The sequence below is a fragment of the Aspergillus eucalypticola genome (genome assembly GCF_003184535.1).
Source record: "Aspergillus eucalypticola CBS 122712 chromosome Unknown BO83scaffold_22, whole genome shotgun sequence".
Taxonomy (NCBI): domain Eukaryota; kingdom Fungi; phylum Ascomycota; class Eurotiomycetes; order Eurotiales; family Aspergillaceae; genus Aspergillus; species Aspergillus eucalypticola.
In genome coordinates this window covers 189542-209972 of record NW_020290296.1, presented here as the reverse complement: position 1 = coordinate 209972, position 20431 = coordinate 189542, and the positions used below count along the sequence as shown (strand labels likewise).

The following is a 20431-nucleotide window of genomic DNA, read 5'->3' as shown; positions in this document are numbered from 1 at the left end:
ACAATATTGAAGCCATCCAAAAACCCAAGAAAGTATATCTACGCATGTGACAGCCGCTCTCCTAATTGCGCTAATCCCGAAACAGATCGACGTCATCAGCACCGCCACAGCCCAGCCCCATACACCGGAATGATGTCATCGCCAGGGTCCCAATGTAACAAAAAGTATATATAAGCAATGAAGGGTGCCTGTCAGGCTTATCTTCCACAATCATACCCAAGATCGTCTTATCTCCACTTACTTTTTCTGCTACATCAAAGACCAAGAATCTATCTCGACTCAGCAAATACAAAGCAAAGTACAACCATGCCTCTCGTCGTTCCCGGGATCAACAACACCTCTGGTGGTGCCAGCCAAGAGGAGTGGCTCAACAAGCTGGCGGGCAAGAAACTCACTGAGTCGTCGAGTGATGTGACTGTATGACTCTCTTCCTTCTCGTTGAGCTAAAATTTGCTGTATCTTGTGTGTGGCGGACCTTCTTTTTGACTGATGCTAACATATCGTGTAATCTAGTCATTCGCGAAGAAGGACCTCCCCCAGCAACACCGTGTGCTTAAGCCTGGTGATGCTAAAACAATGGATATGAGGCCGGAGCGGTTAGTTTGCCCCTGTTGTTATATGCCTACTGTCCAAGTGCTGATGGATTTGTGTCTTAGGATGAATATCCACTTGGGTGACGATGGCACTGTTCATGATGTGACCTTTGGTTAGAGGGTGATACTTTGATGTCTGAATTACGACTTATAAAGATGTGATGTGACTTGTTACGATATTATGGGACGATCTTTTATGTACTATTCTGAGAGGGATCTATTGTAATTAATGTTGTTCATCTGAGTATGATATCCTGTCATCTTAGACCAACAAGGATGAATCATATAGCATTCTATCGAACGGCACGGTGTGACATTGTAGAGTACCCAACTTTAACCCATCTCTATAGCAATTACCAATCCTCATTTACTCCAGCTTCCATCTCAGCAATGTCAAAGAATGTTTCGGGAACACAAATTGTCCCTTCGCCTCCCCTGTACTCTCAGTCACCACAACCTCCTCTTTGCCATTCATATTACAAGCCTGGACGCTTTCCCCAGTAACGGCAAAGATCGAGATCGGCCCAGACGGCCCATCAATGTTGCTCGTAATATCCTTAGCCTCGTGAATATTGACCACCGCAACATTCACATACCCATCCTCACCGAGGGTAGCGCTAACATCCAACCAAGGCGTATCTTTGACTCCGCGCACCCACTTGGGAGAAGTCTCCCCTTCATAAGAAGCACAAGACAGATGCACACTGATAGTCCATCCCCGCATATACTTCGAGAACAGGTACAAAGGCCAATAAGTTGTCTGCTTAATGATGCCATCTTTGCTTGTCATGAGTGGGGAGATGACATTTACGCTCTGCGCGATGCATGCCATGCCCAGGTCTTTGCTTTTCCTGACAAATACATTCAAATAAACGGCAACGGCTAATGCGTCGGAGAGGGTGTAGGACTCCTCTGCACCCTTGCTGCCCTCTGCGCGAATGGGATCCCAGACGTTCCATTCGTCGAAGCAGATGGTGGGTCGGTGTTGGTCGGGTGGAACCCCGTTCTCGATTCGGGCGAGATCGATCAGAGATGAGGTGATTTCGATGGCACGCTCTGCGGCTAGTGGAGCGGTAACGTTGGGGAGATGAGAGGGAGAACTCGTGTATAGATGGATGCTGTGCATGTCGATGAGAGGTACGGTGCTGGTAGATAGAGGGGAGTGTGCTGGGAGCAGGCATTGCTTGAGGGTGTAGTAGTCCCATGAAGCTGTGCCGTCTTGTCCACAGAGGACCAAGATCAAGCTGGGATCAAGGAGCTTCAAGGCTATAGACCGTATTAGTAGGTGTTTATGAGAAAAGCAACAGATAGCTTACCCTTGGCCCATTGATAAGCTTTGTGAGCATATGCTTCCTTGGTCATTTGTTCGACCTGCCAAGGACCCCAGGTCTCGTTGCCCAGGGCCCAGTATTTGACCTGGAGCATTGAATGAGTACATGGGAAGCCTGAGGAATAGGGCATAGGGAATCATACATTGTATGGCTCCTCGCGACCATTCTTCCGCCGAAGGTTAGCATAGTATGTATCTTTAGTACCGTTACAGTACTCGACCCACGCCAGCGCTATATCAAAGCCCATTAGTGATGTGCCATGTATGATGTTGAGATAAGTTACCTTCGTCAAGAGTACCTGGCCATACGTCAGCGCTTGTGCTTCAAGTAGGACGGATCACATTACCAGTTCCAAAGTTCAGGCAGAAGTAGGGCTCAGTGCCTAGGACTTCGCACCATTTCAGGAATTCATCAGTGCCGAACTGGTTGGTCTCTGTTCCCAGCCATGCCAGCTCAGGTCTGTCAAGCAATGGGGTTAGTCCTACAACATCGCTATTGGAATGGAAGGGTATCCATCCTATGAAATGGGCATAAAAGCAAAGACCCCACATAAGGTACGACAATAGATGCCATGCACACTAGATGATCATGTGGACATACCTAGCAGGCCGTTTCTCCTTCGGCCCAACCCCATCGATCCAATGATAAGTCGCCATGAAGTTCCCACCGGGGTAACGGACAACAGGGATGTTGAGCTCCTTCAGAGCTTCGAGGACATCCTTTCTGAAACCATTCTCGTCTGACAGTGGATTGCCTGGATCATAGATGCCTCCATAAATGCATCTGCCCATGTGCCTGATAATACGTGAGCTCACTGCTTGAATGCCCACAAGGCAGATGAGTTTTTGACCAGTGGACCTACTCTGTAAACCCCGCGTAAATATTCGGATTGATCTTGGAAAGACGCCTCTCTGGGTGGATGGAAATACTAGGCGCATCCTGGTCACTAAGCTTGGTGAAGGTGGTCATGGCGCGAATGATTTGACAAAAATTCCAAGTAGGGTAAATAATAACCTAATCTGAATTGGTATAGAGGAAATCAAGACGGTAAACTCTACCAGAGAGGATTTGTCGAAAGCCAGTACGATGGCAGACTAGCAACAGATATTAATGTGCGGGAGCTATTACCTGGAGTCCCGCATAAATCGGGGAAATCCCCTGCGGGGTGATTCCAGACCTGCGACTGACCTCTCGTGTGCACCACGCGATGATGGTCTGTTAGGGCGTCGGGAGTGGATGAGATGCATGGTGCTCTTACGCCGTTGGCTTGGGGATCAAGCCGAGGCAACGCCACGGCAATATTCCATCAATCAGCACGCTTGTCAGACGGAAATCTTTTCTTGGTTCAGAAACCGTGCATACTGATACCATTCCCGTATCGACAAAGCGTTACTTGGCTTGACCGGGGTAGTCGTTAGCGATAGGTCACGCATAGCATGTTATTTAGTGGCTTCGGTTGTGTTGGATCCTGAGATTCCTAGAACACGATCCTAAATGGCTTCCTCGCCGACGGCCTCGTTTAAATCTCAATTAACCGAGATGCTCATGTCCTTTTCAGTGAGATATGAGGTTAATATGGCCCATAGAATGGCTACACACGTGGAAAGCGCGGCTCAATCTCCAGATGTTCATAAATGGCCGAGGGTCCTGTACCCCAGATTTGGTCTCCGCATTTCATGACGTTTAGCTCAGCTTAGTGATCTGAGACACTAGAGCTTTAGGAGCGCTTTCTACCATCATGCGTCTCTCTCCAGCATGGTATCAAGTCAGTCAACCTTCTGATTAACTGCTAAGAAGTATGGACTAACTGAGTTTCCAGTTCCTAGTAGGCGTTTTCGCCTCGCTGGGTTCATTCTTGTATGGATGTGTGTATACTCTTCCTCCCTGCTGTGGATCCACGGGGCCTAACACTAGTCTCCGCAGACGATCTAGGTGTGATCGCTGAAGTCATCGCCTGCGGGTCGTTCATATCCAGATTCAATTTGAATGACACTCAATCGTGAGTCGCTAGTTCCTGGTATGTTGAAGTGCTCTGACATTTCGTAGTGGACTTGTGGTGTCCATGTTCACTGCAGGTGCTTTCTTTGGTGCAGCGTTTGCAGGTCCTAGTGGTGACAAGCTAGGCCGACGATGGACCATTACTGTCGGTTGTGTTCTCTTCTGCCTCGGAGGTGGTCTTCAGACTGGAGCACGAACTGTTGCCTTCCTCTATAGCGGAAGGTTCTTTGCCGGCCTGGGGTATGCTACTCTATACTCAGCGACCGTTCAAAATTATGGGCTAATCTGTTTGCAGGGTCGGTTTCCTTACTATGATTATCCCTCTGTACCAGGCTGAGATCTGCCACCCGGACATTCGTGGTCGTGTTACTGCTCTGCAGCAATTCATGCTAGGAGTTGGGTCTTTATGTGCTGCCTGGATCTCATATGGCACATATATCGGATTCTCCGAAACCAATGACACACAATGGCAGTTACCCCTTGGACTGCAGATTGCACCAGCTGTCTTCCTGGGACTTTTGATCATGCTTTTCCCCGAGGTAAGCAATGTCTCATCGTTATCCTGCATTCATGCTGATGAGTAGTAGTCACCCCGGTGGCTCATTGACCACGGTCAGCACGAGAAAGGCCTGAAGACATTGGCAATGCTTCATGCCCATGGCAACGAAGAGGATCCCTGGGTCCGTGCGGAATTTAATCAGATCCAAGAAAGTATTGTCTTTGAGCATGAGCACGAGGCCAAGTCCTACAAGGAACTATTTACATCACGGTCGTCCTTCCGTCGCCTGTTCCTTTGTTGCTCATTGCAGGCATCCGTACAGATGACCGGTGTGTCGGCAATTCAGTGAGTACTTCCTATAAATTCATATGATGATAACCCTAAAAACTCACCACTCATCTGATAGATACTACTCTGTAACCATCTATGGTCAGATTGGCATCAGTGGCGAAAAAACGCTACAATACCAGGCTATCAACTCCATCATCGCCCTAGTAGCTCAGTTCTTCTGCATTCTCTTCATCGACCGAGTAGGTCGCCGCTGGTCTCTGATCTGGGGTAACCTAGGAAATATGGTAACATTCATTGTTGCCTGCATCCTGTTAGCGCAGTTCCCCCCAGAAAGCCACAACACCGGAGCCCACTGGGGCTTTATTATCATGACTTGGCTATACAACTTCTCATTCTCGTGCACTTGTGGCCCTCTGTCTTGGATCATCCCAGCCGAGGTATTCGACACCCGAACGCGGTCGAAGGGCGTTTCGTTGGCTACTATGACATCGTATGCATTCAACACAATGATTGGGCAGGTAACGCCCATTGCCATGGAGAGTGTGCGCTATCGATACTACTTCCTCTTCATCATCTGCAACTTCACTAACGCGGTGTTCTTCTGGCTGTTGCTTCCGGAGACGAAGAAATTGCCGCTCGAAGAGATGAACTATCTGTTCTCGAATTCTCCGTGGATTGTGGCGGGAAAGCGTAAGGAAGATTACGTTCCTCATGATTTACAGCGGAGGCTGGAGGAAGAGGCGGAGAAAAGAGAGGTTTTTGCCACTCACAATGAGGTGAGTTGAGCACTGGAAATTAAGTGGATATAAGGTCAGCCCATTATGTGTCTTCTGTCTTGATCAGAGGGTTGAGTAGGAGGAGTATGTTCTTACTGGCGCCAGATTATATTGATTGCATAGGTAGCAATTATGTAGCTCGCACTGGTTCGAGGTTAATTGACTACTAAGTGAGCATGGCGAAGTGCAATTATTGAAGTGAACAGACTCGTGTGGCTTTCCTGACCACCTGATGGGAAATGTAACATCAAGTACTGTAAGTATTGGTATTTTAAACTTGATACACATGAATCTCAAGCCTACAAATACTGTAATGACTGCCATTTCTGAATGCTAGCATGTAATATTACAAGATATGCGATATAGATAAGTCCTAAACGCTTTTAGTGATCCAAAGGCCCCATTGCTGATGTTTCAGTGCAAGCAAGCTAGTATCCCTCGAGCCCTGAGGGTCGAAGCATCATGTACATTTCAACGAGACCGCATCAGTAGTCCGCAGGCGCAGAGACTCAAGCGACGGAGAGCACGAATGTAAAGAGCAGGGACACCAAGTGCCTATTGTACAACACATCAAGATCATTCTGAATCTGAGCCGTAGTCGGCTAATCCAAGGGATAACGAAGGTGCCTTTGCTGCTGCGTTCGATGCAGTCTGCTTTGGGCTTGATTTTGAGTCCTGTACAGGCTTGCTTGCTCCAGGCAAAGCAGCTGCTTGCTTTGACTCTTCCGGCTTCTTTTGCGTTGGCTCCGGCTTGCTTTCATGGACACTCTTATCGACCTTTCCGGATTCTTTGTCCGCACTTTGTTCTTTCGAGGAGTTTCCAGTAGTGTCACCCCCCAGAGACTTGCGCTTTTTGCCGGGTATAAGAAGGTCTTTGCTCTTCTCTCGACGTCTTTTGCGGGCAGGTATCTTCCAGTCCTCTCCTTCAGCGGCCGGTGCGACATCCGCAGATGTATCCTCCAGCAGAGTTTTCTCTGCCTCTTCCCGCTGTCGACGGAACAACTCCAGCTGTTCGGCAGTCTCCTTCTTGACCGCAGCTTCCTTAGCCCGGGTGGACTCCATGATAGAATCGAGGAATTCGACTTCGTCTTCGTCCAGCGAACGGAATTGATTCTTCAACTTGATCTTCTCTTCGAAAGCTTCCTGCTTGGCCACTTTGCGCGACAAAACACATCACCCTACCATGTCAATCCAAGGCGTCTCCTAGCACACGCGCCTCATGGCATCTCCGCACAATGTAGAGACTCACTTTTGTTCTGCTGAAGTACTTCGTATAAGCTCTTGCCATCTTCCTGCCTCCCTAGCTCTGCTTTGCGCTTTCGCTCCTCCTCGAGCTCATTCTGTACACGATGCCATTCATCGTCGCGTTCGATTGGCTCCTGATCCGTTCCGGCGGATACGAATCCAGACGACATGGTGATCTCGTTCGCGGAGGTGTACACAAAGCTAGCAGGCGGTCGCCGAATGAGATGTCCAAGATTGAGATGGAGCGGACAAAGCTCAATGGCCGTGGATCTACAAGAGTCTCCGGCAATGGATTCAATGCGAGAATATTGTAAACGGCGGCGAGCAACGTCACGGGCGGCTTTGCTTTGCTAACTTCCGGCGGCCCTTCACTTGTGACCGTTGCCAACCGAGAGCCACAGGAGTGGACCGGCAGAAACAGGCGGTGAAGCAGATGTGGTGCATGGTTATTGGGCCTGAGGCAGACCCACGCCGAAGCGGCGGAGTTCTGCTGTTTTGGTCAATTTAGGCAAAATGCCTCGTTAGTCATCTGAGGGGCTGTGGTTCAGAAGAACCACGCTGGCTAAAAGAACTGTCCATATTATCCTCTGCATTGAACCTAGAAAGTCCTACTGTACAGAGTAACTGGGACGACTTTCATCCTGAGTGACCCAGATATTGCCTTCCGGCGTCTTCAGTACGTTCTCATAGAAAGTTATCGGCACAATGCGCCCTGGTAATCCGATGTTTCGATTTCCTGAACAGTAGCAGTTCCACGATATAATACAATTGGCAATCTGATGCTCTTGTATGCTTTTCTCCAATGATCTTAACCTGCTATCAACTTATTTACGCCTTTACCTACTACTCTTTTAGTGATAGACAGCACTCGGACAACCTCGTCTAAGCGCAACTGACCGGAGTCAAGGCTTCATCCCCGTTAGGGCTCGGTGGTAACTCCTTTGATAACGGCAAAACAGGAGCCCCAGGTTGCAGGTCGGAAATGACTGAATCCGTAGTTATCGTTGGCTGAGACCGAAATTCCCATGCAGGAGACCCGACCCTTAGGTCCGTCCGCTAAAAGAATGCGTGGGTGATCACTGGCCAGCGATGCTTCTGATGCTCCCCACTATCTCTAGGAGGGGCAGGTCGTGCCCCTCCATCGTCATCGTCCCGCTCATGGTGTGCTGGATGGACCTGCCTCCTCTCTCGTCCGGTCCGCCCTCGGAGCTTGCATCCACCTGGTTATAAAGCCCACCTTCACCCAGACTGATCAATTCTTCATTTTCTTGATCCCCATTTATCACCTTTCCTATTGCTCCTCCCATACCCCTCAGAATCACCAGTCAATCGCACAATATGTCGAACCTTGAGCACACCAAGTGAGCTACTCCCTCTCTTTAACTGACTTCAATTGAAATACATGAGGAGTCGTTGAACTTACTAACAATAATCCTTCACTTCTTAGGAAGGTCTACACCCTCAACACCGGCGACAAGATCCCCGCCGTTGGTCTTGGTACCTGGCAATCCAAGCCCAACGAGGTCAGAGAGGCCGTCAAGAATGCTCTCCTGAAGGGATACCGTCACATCGACACGTAAGTTGGGAGCAGCCACCACTTGCCGGACAATCTAGAAGAACTCATTCTGACAAATCCATCATTAGTGCCCTTGCCTATGGCAACGAAGCCGAGGTTGGACAGGGTATCAGGGACTCTGGTGTCCCTCGCGAGGAGATCTGGGTTACCACCAAGCTTGACAACACCTGGCACCACCGTGTCACCGAGGGCATTGACTCCTCCCTCAAGGACCTTGGCCTCGACTATGTCGACCTCTACCTTGTCCACTGGCCCAGCTGCACTGACCCCAACGACCTGAAGAAGCACCTCCCCGACTGGGACTTCATCAAGACTTGGTACAGTTTCTCTTCTTGAAAATAAATAGTTGGCGTTGCTAACACCATCCAGGCAAGAGATGCAGAAGCTTCCCGCCACCGGCAAGGTCCGTAACATTGGTGTCTCCAACTTCGGCATCAAGAACCTCGAGAAGCTCCTGAACGACCCCAGCTGCAAGATCGTCCCTGCTGTCAACCAGATCGAATTGCACCCCAACAACCCCTCCCCTAAGCTGGTTGCCTACAACACCTCCAAGGGCATCCACTCTACCGGCTACTCTTGCCTCGGCTCCACCAACTCTCCTCTCTACAAGGATGAGACCCTCCTCAAGCTGGCCGAGAAGAAGGGCAAGACTCCCCAGCAGGTTCTGCTCCTGTGGGGTGTGCAGAAGGGCTGGAGTGTCATCCCCAAGTCGGTCAGCAAGTCTCGCATCGACGCCAACTTCGAGCTTGATGGCTGGGAGTTGACCGCCGAGGAGATTGATCAGCTGGACAACCTCAAGGACCGCTTCAAGGTCTGCGGTGACGACTGGCTCCCCGTCAAGGTTTTCTTCGGTGACGACGAGTAAACTATTATCTACGAGACTATGATGATATCCATGTGAAATAGAGCTATAGAAAGCAAAATAAAATGTACATACGCTTGAACATACTTCTGATGTAAATTTGTGCGCAAACATAGAACGTGTTGTCTTGTAGCACCACTTGACCGCCGACAGCAGGATCCTCATTTCGAGGCAACTCTTCCTGTAGTGTCAAGGCGACCTTCCCCTGGAATGTGAAGGTAGTATTATGATCGACCAAGTCTTTGTTCACTTATATGTAATTAACTCCCGAAGCCTGCCACTGGCCCGAAATATGCTGTATCCACATATGTGAATGATCAGAAAACTATGCTAAATAGCATCCAGTAATTGTTAACATAGCATGAGGATACATACTGGGATGACCCAAAATTACGGGAGCACGTGGCGCCGGATCACATGCCGCACCGCCACCCCGGGCTCCTCCGTCATCAGGCCAGGTCCCTCCGTCATCCCCTTATCTCTCTTCCATCTACCATCATCCTAGGATGGTTATTCCATCTGAGAAACATCTATAAATCTCTCCATTTGATTGCAGTCAGGATGCCGCCTTCAAACGGGCACCTGCTGCTCCCCAAATTTTGGAGAGCAGCCAGGTGAGTCATTCGCCACTCTGATATACTTCATCCCGCTAACGGCCTCCAGGTCTGCCTACGAGAAGGCCTACAAGACTATCAAGTCTAGGTTCCCAGAGCAATTCCAACAAAGCTCACTTCGCCTTCAGCCTGAGTACGTGCGTGTAGTCAACAGACATCCCATAAACCGGGCTGCTGCTATCCGTCAAGCTCGTGGTCGCCACTACTACTCCACCCGTGCAGCAAGCTCCTTCGTCTCCTACATTCGCAGTGGCCTACAGGGCGAGCGTACTGCCTACAAGACATCTCGAGTCGCCGCTAATGTCAGTCGCTTGACTAAACATGCTCCCTTTGCATCAACCCTTCGTCCGAATCTGACCGGCGGCACCCTGGGCCGCACGGCGGGTGGCTATGCAATTGGTGCTGGCCGCATCGGTGGGGCACGATACTTCTCCCATGGCGCGGCTGCCCCTGCGCAGGTCATCAACAATGTTTCTGTCGGTGTTCGGGCGTTCTTCCTCTCGGGACAGAAGGCTCGCTTTGATGGAGTCGATCCCATTACTGGCAACAAGCGCTTCAAGGCCGTGAGCAAGCTTCAGGATGAGGCCGAGCGCAAGATGGCGGCGATCCCCCGTACGGCACCCGGCTCCTTTGTCGACTTCCAGATTTCCCCAACTATCACCGCTTTCGGTCTGCAGAAGAACCTGGTAGCGACTGGTGCTGGTGACGCCCAGACCATCAACTCGGACGGTCTCTTGGATTTCCTTTCCGCGGACTTTGCCCGTGCCCTCAAGGATCTTGCTGCCGTGCTTAACGACCTGAAGAGGCTATCCACACTGGGTGACCTGCCCATTTTGCTACATGATAACTCTACGATTCGAGTGCGGTTCCCTGGTTGCGATGCTAGTACTGTTGAACGTCTGTGTGATGAGGCTGGGGTTCAGAGAGGCAAGATAGTGCAGGATGAGGACTTCGACATCCGTACAGGTGCCGATCTCGCTCTCTTGTTTCCTTTTGCCCCTAGTGTACCAGCTTCTCCTGACGTGAACGACTACTTCTATCGCTCTGGGACCATAAAGTCACAGGCTCCGGAGGAGGTTGATTGGCATGCCATGATGTCTCCGGAAGATGTGTCAGAAGCATCTCCTGAACCCTACAAGCAGCCCTTAAATCAGCTCAGCTTCGAGGATGTTACTATGTTTGGTGAGAACCCATGGATGTCTTCTCCGTCAGGATATTCCAGCATCAATGTCAGCGAACTTGGCGATCGGGCCTTTTTTGCCGAAGTCGCAAGCATTGGTGTACCCGAAAGTGCCTCCGAGTACGATGGATCGGATGGAATACGCAAATTCATAGCAGAGTGTGATCATGCTTCGCGACATCATGGGCGGGCTTTTTAGCCGTGATACTTATGAACATACAGACTTTGACAGTCATTTATTTCCTATTGTTGTGATTTTATCTGATGCATATACCTTACTATTATAAACACGAGGTGACAGATGACGTTAACAAACGAAAAGACCAAAAACACATTGGCCCTTTACTTTTGCTTGAGGAGCTCTACATCTAGTCCGAACAATCATTCTATGTATTTAGGAGAAAGTTAGTTTAGCCAAACTTGATCTTTTCCCCAAAAACTACCCTGAGGACATGACCAACTTCCCTCCAGTAGGAATACCTCACCTTCCGAATGGAGTGTCGGACCGTTGGACCGGATGGCTTTATCTGTGATATTTTGTGATCGGAGTTTTCTAGTCACCACTACCTAGTAATATTCTGGTTTAATTCAATCTGATGCCAAATGCAACCGGATTTCAGGGACCTTTTGGAAGGAACGTCAGTGAATTCTTCCGTGCCTGCGACCACTAACGTTATGCAGGAGAGGAAAGGACCCTGAACTAATGCAGCTGAAACAGTCCTCAATATAAACCATTTATCCGTAGATTCGCCAGGGGAGCGGACATAGCCTTGTAGAGATGAAGATCGACCGGACCGAAGCCCTTTCGGCTACGGAGATTCCGTCTCGAGACACGGAACAGTTTTCCTCATCACGACAATGTCCCTGCAGGAACAATCAATCCATATATTCAGGCGTCTTGGCCTGTTACGGAAGAAGATGTTTAGCCGGATATACTTCACCACTCCTTGTTATTTTCAGTAATGGATAAACGCGTCTATAGAAATGGACCGATATAAATTGAACTGGTATATTCAGCACGATTCCATAGTAGTCAGGAATAAGAGCCAAAACTCACGAATTCACTTCGCTCAGTACCAGGCTATCTCATGCATATGCACTCCATCAACATGCGAGCCATCTGGCCCCTCGTCTCTCTCTTCTGTGCCGTCAAGGCCCTCCCCGCCGCAAGCGCGACTGCTTCAGCATCTGTTGCTGCTTCGAGCTCTCCGGCACCAACGGCCTCTGCTACCGGCAATCCCTTTGAGGGATACCAGCTCTATGTGAACCCCTACTATAAGTCACAAGTGGAGAGTTCGGCTATTCCATCATTGTCTGCCAGCTCGCTGGTCGCGCAGGCGAGTGCTGCAGCCGATGTGCCTTCATTTTATTGGCTGTGAATATCCCTTCATTGATATTCATGGGTTTAGGCTGATGACGCGATACTTGATGTTCAGAGACACGGCCGACAAGGTGCCTACCATGGGTGAATATCTGGATGACATCCAGACGCAAAACGCCGCTGGAGCGAGTCCTCCCATTGCTGGTATCTTCGTCGTCTATGACCTGCCGGATCGGGATTGCGCTGCCTTGGCTAGTAATGGCGAATACGCGATCAGTGATGGAGGCGTGGAGAAGTATAAGGCGTACATTGATTCCATTCGCGAGCAGGTCGAGACGTACTCGGATGTTCAAACTATTTTGGTTATTGGTATGCTTGCTTTGTCTGATGGATAGATGTTGGATTGGAACAGGATACTGACTGGTCCTCGCAGAACCGGATAGCTTGGCTAACCTGGTGACGAATCTCGATGTGGCTAAATGCGCCAATGCTCAATCTGCTTACCTGGAATGCACCAATTATGCCCTTGAGCAGTTGAATCTGCCGAACGTGGCTATGTATCTTGATGCTGGTACGTACTTGTTTATCGAGCATACTGAGCACAGCTAACAAAATGTCCACAGGCCATGCGGGATGGCTGGGATGGCCTGCCAACATCGGTCCCGCGGCACAACTCTACGCATCGGTGTATAAGAATGCATCGTCTCCAGCGGCTGTTCGTGGACTCGCCACCAATGTAGCCAACTTCAACGCCTGGAGCATCGACACTTGCCCCTCTTATACATCGGGTAACGATGTCTGTGATGAGAAGAGCTACATCAATGCCTTTGCACCGGAGCTCTCTAGTGCTGGATTTGATGCCCACTTCATTACCGATACGGGTGAGTTTTCCTTTTTTAAAATAGCAACATGCTCAGTCTGACTCACTGGGTTAGGTCGCAATGGAAAGCAGCCTACTGGACAGAGCGCGTGGGGTGACTGGTGCAATGTCAAGGATACCGGCTTCGGTGCTCAGCCAACCACCGATACTGGAGACGAGCTGGCTGATGCCTTTGTCTGGGTCAAGCCTGGCGGAGAGAGCGATGGGACATCGGATACTAGCTCTTCTCGCTACGATGCGCATTGCGGATATAGTGATGCTTTGCAGCCTGCTCCGGAGGCTGGTACTTGGTTCCAGGTTGGTGTCGATTGAATTGTTGCTGAATATACCATGCTAACATTATGTTCTAGGCATACTTTGAGCAGCTTTTGACCAATGCCAACCCTTCCCTCTGAGTCAATCGCTGAGTATATGGATATACTGCATGTTGGAAGTAGATCTTCACAGTTATATAAGGGACGTGATGATGTAGATCTTTGAAATGATGGAACAAGTGGGCAGGATCCCAATATATCGAGGATGCAAAAATCAAAGCAGCTTCCATAAGTCATTCATTAAGTGCACACATTATACTTGGTCCTCATCTAGTGAAGTACAGCATGAGTAGTCACCGACGCTGTAGTGAAAGCATGCAAGGCGGTGAACCGCCGCATGAAGAATCTCACCGCCAACCCCGCGCTAAACTGGAAGAAGGCGATCCACTGATAACAGTCCGGCTGGATGGAGAAGAAACACACACTGCATTCCCCCCCCCAAACGCCAAACCACCCTCATTATCGCTCGCGAACCCCGAATCAGCTTTTCTTCCGGAGACGTGACTGTTGGATGCTTTAAGAAGGATTGCTCTAACTGTACAGTTCTGGGGGCTCTCCTGCACTGGAGTTGTCCGACCGGCTCTCTCAGCAACTGCTACAGGCCAAGCACGAATACTAGTCTTTCTCAATCACATCCCTCTCGGTGGAGTCTTTTAGTGGGAAGGAACCATGGAGGACTTCAACAGCGAAACCGACAGTGATTATACTAGCTACTGGAGAGATTGGGTGAGTCTACCAATTACTTCGTGAGTTTCTGTGCGAAACGGGGACGACGGCGGCTTTGCAAGTGAAGGGAGATGTGTGGCTCCGCGCCTGCTCTCGACGATGTCGTTGCGGCTGGTGAGGGACCAGAAGTGAGAATAACACGGTCTCATGCTTGAAATCTTCTCTGCTGTGAAATCATTTTGCTCAGCTTCTTTATTGATTTCAAGCTGCGCGTTTGCTCTTACTCCCTCACCAGTAAGACAAGATGGCTCAGTTTACTAGTTCTACTAGTGAGGAGTCGTCACTTGCTACGCTACGACCACTTGTCGAAGCTCGTCCTCGTCCCCGACCTCAGATCCATATTCGCTCTTCGTCTAGCTATTCATATGGCGTGGTACTGCCTCAGAGATATGCTGACTTTGTACACCAGTTCATCTCATCTCGTGGAAACGAATACTTCTGCGAAATCGACGAAGATTACCTGACCGATCGCTTCAACCTTACCGGCCTGAACACTGAGGTCGCTTACTACCAGTATGCTTTGGACCTTGTGACGGACGTGTTCGACCTCGACGCGGACGACGACCTGCGCGAGCAGATTGAGAAGTCGGCGCGTCACCTCTACGGTCTGGTTCATGCCAGATACATTGTCACAACTCGCGGTCTTGCCAAGATGGTATGTCTTAACACTGCACGGCTGTGAAGGGTATGTGAAGGAGTTTCTGACGGACAATCTAGGTTGAGAAATACAAGCGCTGCGATTTCGGCAAATGCCCCCGTGTCATGTGTGACGGACACCCCCTTCTGCCCATGGGCCAGCACGACGTTGCCAACCAGAGCACTGTTCGCCTGTACTGCCCCAAGTGCGAGGATATCTACAACCCCAAGTCGTCTCGTCATGCTTCTATCGACGGCGCTTACTTCGGCACTTCGTTCCATAGCATGCTTTTCCAGGTTTATCCTGCTTTGCTTCCCGAGAAGAGCATTCGCCGCTATCAGCCCCGTTGCTTCGGCTTCAAGGTGCACGCCATGGCTGCCCTTGCGCGCTGGCAGGATGCTTACCGGGAGGAGACAAAGGCGTCCCTTCGTGAAGCCGGTGTGGAAGCCAAATACATCGAAGACGACAGTGAGGAGGAAGAGCTAGATGACGACGACGAGCCTATCTCGGAGATCAAAGAAGAGAGAGTCGCCGGCGATGCTGCCTCTGGCCGTATGGATCTTGGCAACTGATTGACGCTCCCTAGCTGGCATGATCTTTCTGCTTCATCGGAGTTTCCTCATTTTCCTCTCATATCCACTTGGCATGGGCGCAGCATTATGAACTTGCATTTCATCGCGCGTCTGGATCGTTTTCTCCGGTTTCACTTCCTTTTCTCTTTCTCCTTTAAACACATACGCGTCTTCCGACTAACGGCTTTCTGAAATCCCGGGCGTATGACGGGTCTTTACAATTGCATTATCTCATGTGCACTGCAATAATGATCACGAACACTGGTGGGCGTTGGAAGTTTCGAAGATGGCGGGTCTGTTTTCCTCTGCTTCTAATGTGTACTAGTTTATTCCTCGGGTTTGTCTCCCGTGACTTCAAGATCACTCAGACGTGGCGAGTTCGGCTCTTATGTAGAATACCTTAGTTTCAGTCAGGAACAGAGACAGAGGGGACATAATGAACTGCATGCTCGTCATTCGTCCATCCATTACTCTTTGTAATCCATCTAGCCTGCCTACTGACCCCTCACCTTCTCAATCGCAAACGCAATCGCCCTCGCCAAGTCCTCTCCCTTCTCCCACGCATCATTATGATCCCCCTCGATATCCAACATCTCCACCACCCTCCCCTCACTCCCCTTCCACCACCACCCACCCACTCCTCCTCCAAAGCCTTCCTCATCACCTCCCTCTGCCCCGGATCCACCAGACTATCACCCCCGGAATACGCCAACACCGCCACCAACCGATCCCCATCCCCAATCCCACTCCACCCACCACATACCCCCTCCTCTCCCCTCCCCAAAGCAGGCGACACCTCATCCCAAACCGCCTCATCAGCCCCAAACGCCCCCTCACTGAACTCCTGATACGCACTCACACTCCGATGCGTATCCCTCAACAACCGAAGATCATAAATCCCCGCCATCCCCACAATCCCCACCGGAGGAGGCAGCATTACCTCCCCCTTCAACAAGTCCCGAAACCTCCCCATCATGGACTGAAACGCCAGCGTAGCTCCACAACTATGTCCCACTAGGATGTAATTCCTCCCGATGTTGTATTTCCCTTGCAGGAAGGACAGCGCGGATTGGACATCGGAGATGTGATCTGGGTGCTTTGCGGCGCGGAGGTGTGTGGGCTCGGTGGTTTGGGGTCTTGTGGGTGTGATGGGTGCGAGCTGAGACGGTAGGAGATTGAGGCGATGCCTTTGAGGTGGGTGGTGTTGTTGGTGTATGAGGGATTGGTGGTGAGGGTGCTTAGGGCGGGGGTTAGGTAGTTTGTGGCGGTTTGGGTTGGGTCGCGCCAGGCGCCGCCGTGAATTAGACTGTGTGGTTGGGTTGTTTAGTTTGGAAGGTGAGGATGGTTTGGATTGGGGGGATTTACATCACCCAGTAGCCTTCATTGTTGTCGTTGTTGAGAGTGGCCACTGTGACGGTTTGGAGGCTGTGATCGGTGCCGTAGGGGAAGGTTTCGATGGAGGGAGAAGGTGGTGTGGGTTTGGAGGACGGGTGTGTTTGGCCCATTGTTGCGATTGTTTGCTGTATGATAGTATGATATGAAGTGCTATTGTCTGTGGATGAGGGATGCTTGCATGGTTATATTTAAGAGTGCTGGGCTGGTTAGTGAGGGGTTAGTGATAGCGTTGGGTTAGTTGGCTTGGGAATCTGCGGATGTAACTCCGTAGATAAGGTCATGGTTAATGTTCCACCCCGGGACCCGGGTACGGCATCATTAGGTGGAGTAATCTCAGCATATTTGCCTCAATTGGATGTCTATGACCATCATGATAGCATACTTAGTGAAATAGATATCCTCTGGCAGAAACGACGCTTTTTGAGTGTAAAGTTATGCAAGGGGGATTGAAAGCGCCCAAAAAGGCAAGCGGACCGGCGGCTCGTATGGGGCTTGGCACGCTAGCCGCATTGGGGGCTAGGCGGTGGGAAATGCTGAATTCCATCCACACAAACCTCGCCGCCGACTGCCATCTCATTGTCGCCGTCTGTATACGCAATTCCCAGGCACATATTCAACATGGCGGAGTAAGTGTTCTTGGTCTTTTCGTTCTGATCTGGGCATCTGTATACTAATGCTTGCAATAGGAAAGAAGTCCCTCTCACGGCCGTCAAGGTCGAGGCCTTGGTATGCACACCATGAAAAACTCCCCCATTCCCCCACCCGCCTTTTTCACGGCCGGCAGCAATGCTTACAGCGTGGCATACAGGTCGTGATGAAGATCATCAAGCACGGCTCTCAAGCCTTCCCGACGACTGCGACCGGTTCGATCGTTGGTATGGATGTCGACGGTACCCTGGAGATCACCAACTGCTTCCCTTTCCCCGTCGTTGAGGTGCCCGCCGAATCGCACTTTGACAACGCCGCTCCCAACCCGGCTGCTGCTGCCCCCCGCGCGAAGGCCAACGCTGCCTACGAGGCTGAGATGATCCGCATGATGCGCGAGGTCAACGTTGACGCCAACAACGTCGGTTGGTACACCAGCGCCAACATGGGCAACTTCGTCAACATGAACGTGATCGAGAACCAGTTCTTTTACCAGAAGGATATGAACGAGCGCACGGTCGCTCTGGTGCACGATGTCAGCCGCAGCGCACAGGGAAGCCTGAGCCTGCGCGCTTTCCGCCTGTCCCCTAAGTTCATGGCGGCTTTCAAGGAGAACAAGTTCACTTCTGAGGAGTACGTTCATACCCTTGATTCGGAGGGATGATAGACGTATGCTAATTAGTTTTTTTTTTTCTGGCAGGCTGCAAAAGTCCAACCTCAGGTACCAGGACATCCTGGTCGAGCTCCCCGTTGAAATCCACAACTCTCACCTGATCACCTCCTTCATCCACCAGCTCCAGACCCCCGTCCAGGCGACCCCCTCCGATCTCCCCCCGTCCCTGGCCGCCCTGGAGTCGTCTCAGTACGCCAAGTCGTCCGTGCTGGCGCCCAACTTCGACAACCTCTCTCTCAGCATCGACCCGTTCCTGGAGAAGAACTGCGACCTCCTGCTTGACAGCATCGAGGTGCACCACACCGAGACCAACAACTTCCAGTACTACCAGCGGTCGCTCGCCCGTGAGCAGGCCAAGATCACCGCGTGGCAGAACAAGCGCAAGACCGAGAACGCCAGCCGCGCGGCTCTCAAGCAGCCCCTTCTCCCCGAGGACGAGTGGCAGCGGCTGTTCAAGCTGCCCCAGGAGCCCAGCCGCCTGGACAGCATGCTCAACAGCCGCCAGGTGGAGCAGTACGCTCGCCAGGTCGACAGCTTCGTGTCCGCGACGACGGGTAAGATGTTCGCCGTCAAGGGCAACCTGCTTCCGGGTGAGACGGCCAAATAGATGGATGCGGAGGAACGGAAAGGAAAGGAAAATAGGAAAGGCGGGCGATGATGATTAGTTCTTGGAATTGCATGACCTTACGGCGTAGGGAGGGAAAACTTCTGTATCTGACGGGCTGTTAATATGACTCCTGTTTGCTTCTTCCATGAGAATTAGAACGGGCATGACTTGATACCATACCTCCTTACTTGACTGCTGCTACTGCTGCTGCTCTTTACCTCTTATTGTATTGATTATGATTAAAGAGTAAGCTGATCCAGCCCTAATTCCGCCTTAGGGCAAGGCCAGTTACTGGCACGTGGTGATGACCTCATCGATAACGAGATATTTAGATTACTAGATACTAGATAAGATCATGCCTTTACCTAGTATTTTCAATGAACATAGACTCAATTCCAGTTTCAAAATAGATGATATGCATGATGTACAATACCAACACCGATATCTGGCTGGTTAGTCCACCCAAACACCCAACAGCAACCCACCTATCTATCCAATACTAAAGAGGAGAAAACAACCAGTCCGGCGCCTTCGCCGTCCTAATCGTCGACTTCCTCGTCTACCCCATCGACACGCTCAAAACGCGCATCCAATCCCCAACCTACAACCGAATATACAAAGATGCTACGACAGGGGCAATCAACCGTAAACTCCTCTTCAGGGGTCTCTACCAAGGTGTAGGAAGCGTCATTCTCGCTACTTTACCTGCCTGTATGCCTGCACCCCCATCTCCCCCAAATCATCCACATTATACAAATTTGATAATAATGGAACTAATATTGTATGATGGTGAGAATAGCAGGAGCATTCTTCACCACCTACGAAAGCCTAAAACACACCCTCACCACCAACACCCACACACAATCCCCCATCCTCCTCCTCCTCCCAACACCAATAATCCACTCCTTCTCCTCCTGCGTGGCTGAATCCGTGTCTTGCTTTATTCTTACCCCGGCGGAGGTAATTAAGCAGAATGCGCAGGTATACACCAATACCAATACCAATACCAACCCACATTCAACTCCCAATGACATCAAGGGATCACCACCATCAAAAACAAATATAACCCTCCTCACGCTGCGCAAGTTCCGCCACAGGCCATTATCCCTCTGGAGTGGATATACCGCGCTGCTAGGACGGAATCTGCCCTTTACTGGGCTGAATTTTCCTATTTTTGAGTATCTTAGGGGGTGGGGGGCGGGGTATTTGCTTCGGTGTCGGACGGATGGAGATGGGAAAGTGGGAGGGGATGCGTTGGGACAGTTTGGGAATGTGCAGAGGGCTCTTATTACGGGGGTTTCGGCGGCTATTGCTGGGACGGTTTCGTCTGTTGTGACGACGCCGGTGGATGTGGTTAAGACGAGGATGATGCTGGGGGCTGGGAGTGCTACTAGCAGGAATATTGGTGGTGGTGGGGATGGGGCGTGGGAAGTGGGAAAGAAGGTGTATAGAGAGGAAGGGGTCAGGGGATTGTTCAAGGGAGGGGCGATACGGTCTGTGTGGACGGCTGTGTCGTTTGGAGTGTATCTTTGTGTGTATGAAGGTGGGAGAGGGTTTTTGGAGAATAGACGGAGGGAGAAGGAGATGGCATCGTCTTGAGTAGGTGAGATGTACAGCTACAATGTGAAGAGGGTATAAATCAACAGGTTCATTCACTCTGGTATATCATCATCAAGCAGAGTCCATTCTCAGTAAG

The 20431-nt window shown here is 50.6% G+C and overlaps 12 protein-coding genes across 12 annotated transcripts; 9 read left to right on the top strand and 3 right to left on the bottom strand.

Annotated features, from left to right (window-relative positions):
* Window positions 1-306: 306 nt before the first annotated feature.
* BO83DRAFT_439492 (uncharacterized protein) lies at window positions 307-918 on the top strand (the record flags this gene model as incomplete). Its single annotated transcript, XM_025536182.1, has 3 exons — window positions 307-417; window positions 514-596; window positions 657-918. 3 exons carry the CDS (start codon window positions 307-309, stop codon window positions 709-711), a joined length of 249 nt encoding a protein of 82 aa, XP_025385443.1. The 3' UTR covers window positions 712-918.
* BO83DRAFT_98161 (alpha-N-arabinofuranosidase) lies at window positions 692-3050 on the bottom strand. The gene is made up of 7 exons (XM_025537765.1): window positions 2787-3050; window positions 2525-2719; window positions 2271-2383; window positions 2208-2222; window positions 2067-2155; window positions 1910-2009; window positions 692-1859 (listed from the first exon to the last, which is right to left on the bottom strand). The coding sequence occupies exons 1-7, from the start codon at window positions 2891-2893 to the stop codon at window positions 961-963; spliced, it is 1518 nt and encodes a 505-aa protein (XP_025385442.1). The 5' UTR covers window positions 2894-3050; the 3' UTR covers window positions 692-960.
* Window positions 3051-3662: 612 nt separating this feature from the next.
* BO83DRAFT_365970 (sugar porter family MFS transporter) lies at window positions 3663-5497 on the top strand (the record flags this gene model as incomplete). Its single annotated transcript, XM_025529693.1, has 7 exons — window positions 3663-3689; window positions 3744-3789; window positions 3848-3923; window positions 3971-4162; window positions 4218-4461; window positions 4510-4766; window positions 4828-5497. The coding sequence occupies 7 exons, from the start codon at window positions 3663-3665 to the stop codon at window positions 5495-5497; spliced, it is 1512 nt and encodes a 503-aa protein (XP_025385441.1).
* A 567-nt stretch (window positions 5498-6064) lies between these two features.
* BO83DRAFT_365966 (PSME3-interacting protein) lies at window positions 6065-7067 on the bottom strand (the record flags this gene model as incomplete). Its single annotated transcript, XM_025529692.1, has 2 exons — window positions 6738-7067; window positions 6065-6642 (listed from the first exon to the last, which is right to left on the bottom strand). The coding sequence occupies exons 1-2, from the start codon at window positions 6901-6903 to the stop codon at window positions 6065-6067; spliced, it is 744 nt and encodes a 247-aa protein (XP_025385440.1). The 5' UTR covers window positions 6904-7067.
* Window positions 7068-8071: 1004 nt separating this feature from the next.
* Window positions 8072-9174, top strand: gcy1 (putative glycerol dehydrogenase Gcy1; the record flags this gene model as incomplete). The annotated part of the gene is made up of 4 exons (XM_025535477.1): window positions 8072-8094; window positions 8181-8309; window positions 8378-8626; window positions 8679-9174. The coding sequence occupies 4 exons, from the start codon at window positions 8072-8074 to the stop codon at window positions 9172-9174; spliced, it is 897 nt and encodes a 298-aa protein (XP_025385439.1).
* Window positions 9175-9661: 487 nt separating this feature from the next.
* BO83DRAFT_410111 (uncharacterized protein) lies at window positions 9662-11400 on the top strand. Its single transcript, XM_025534188.1, has 2 exons — window positions 9662-9785; window positions 9835-11400. Exons 1-2 carry the CDS (start codon window positions 9733-9735, stop codon window positions 11162-11164), a joined length of 1383 nt encoding a protein of 460 aa, XP_025385438.1. The 5' UTR covers window positions 9662-9732; the 3' UTR covers window positions 11165-11400.
* A 674-nt stretch (window positions 11401-12074) lies between these two features.
* Window positions 12075-13607, top strand: BO83DRAFT_419202 (glycoside hydrolase family 6 protein; the record flags this gene model as incomplete). The annotated part of the gene is made up of 6 exons (XM_025534871.1): window positions 12075-12340; window positions 12402-12655; window positions 12720-12857; window positions 12910-13167; window positions 13222-13463; window positions 13517-13607. The coding sequence occupies 6 exons, from the start codon at window positions 12075-12077 to the stop codon at window positions 13559-13561; spliced, it is 1203 nt and encodes a 400-aa protein (XP_025385437.1). The 3' UTR covers window positions 13562-13607.
* A 515-nt stretch (window positions 13608-14122) lies between these two features.
* On the top strand, window positions 14123-15532 carry BO83DRAFT_98087 (casein kinase II subunit beta family protein). Its single transcript, XM_025537764.1, has 3 exons — window positions 14123-14206; window positions 14413-14861; window positions 14924-15532. The coding sequence occupies exons 2-3, from the start codon at window positions 14451-14453 to the stop codon at window positions 15413-15415; spliced, it is 903 nt and encodes a 300-aa protein (XP_025385436.1). The 5' UTR covers window positions 14123-14206; window positions 14413-14450; the 3' UTR covers window positions 15416-15532.
* On the top strand, window positions 15533-15864 carry BO83DRAFT_98077 (uncharacterized protein). Its single transcript, XM_025537763.1, has one exon. The coding sequence runs from the start codon at window positions 15649-15651 to the stop codon at window positions 15817-15819; it is 171 nt and encodes a 56-aa protein (XP_025385435.1). The 5' UTR covers window positions 15533-15648; the 3' UTR covers window positions 15820-15864.
* A 45-nt stretch (window positions 15865-15909) lies between these two features.
* Window positions 15910-17210, bottom strand: BO83DRAFT_410108 (arylformamidase; the record flags this gene model as incomplete). Its single annotated transcript, XM_025534187.1, has 4 exons — window positions 16781-17210; window positions 16582-16721; window positions 16029-16504; window positions 15910-16008 (listed from the first exon to the last, which is right to left on the bottom strand). Exons 1-4 carry the CDS (start codon window positions 16918-16920, stop codon window positions 15910-15912), a joined length of 855 nt encoding a protein of 284 aa, XP_025385434.1. The 5' UTR covers window positions 16921-17210.
* A 177-nt stretch (window positions 17211-17387) lies between these two features.
* On the top strand, window positions 17388-19044 carry BO83DRAFT_439484 (putative eukaryotic translation initiation factor 3 subunit EifCh). Its single transcript, XM_025536181.1, has 4 exons — window positions 17388-17436; window positions 17497-17536; window positions 17619-18088; window positions 18156-19044. Exons 1-4 carry the CDS (start codon window positions 17429-17431, stop codon window positions 18733-18735), a joined length of 1098 nt encoding a protein of 365 aa, XP_025385433.1. The 5' UTR covers window positions 17388-17428; the 3' UTR covers window positions 18736-19044.
* Window positions 19045-19157: 113 nt separating this feature from the next.
* Window positions 19158-20369, top strand: BO83DRAFT_365949 (putative mitochondrial carrier protein; the record flags this gene model as incomplete). The annotated part of the gene is made up of 3 exons (XM_025529691.1): window positions 19158-19187; window positions 19257-19446; window positions 19535-20369. 3 exons carry the CDS (start codon window positions 19158-19160, stop codon window positions 20332-20334), a joined length of 1020 nt encoding a protein of 339 aa, XP_025385432.1. The 3' UTR covers window positions 20335-20369.
* Window positions 20370-20431: the final 62 nt, after the last annotated feature.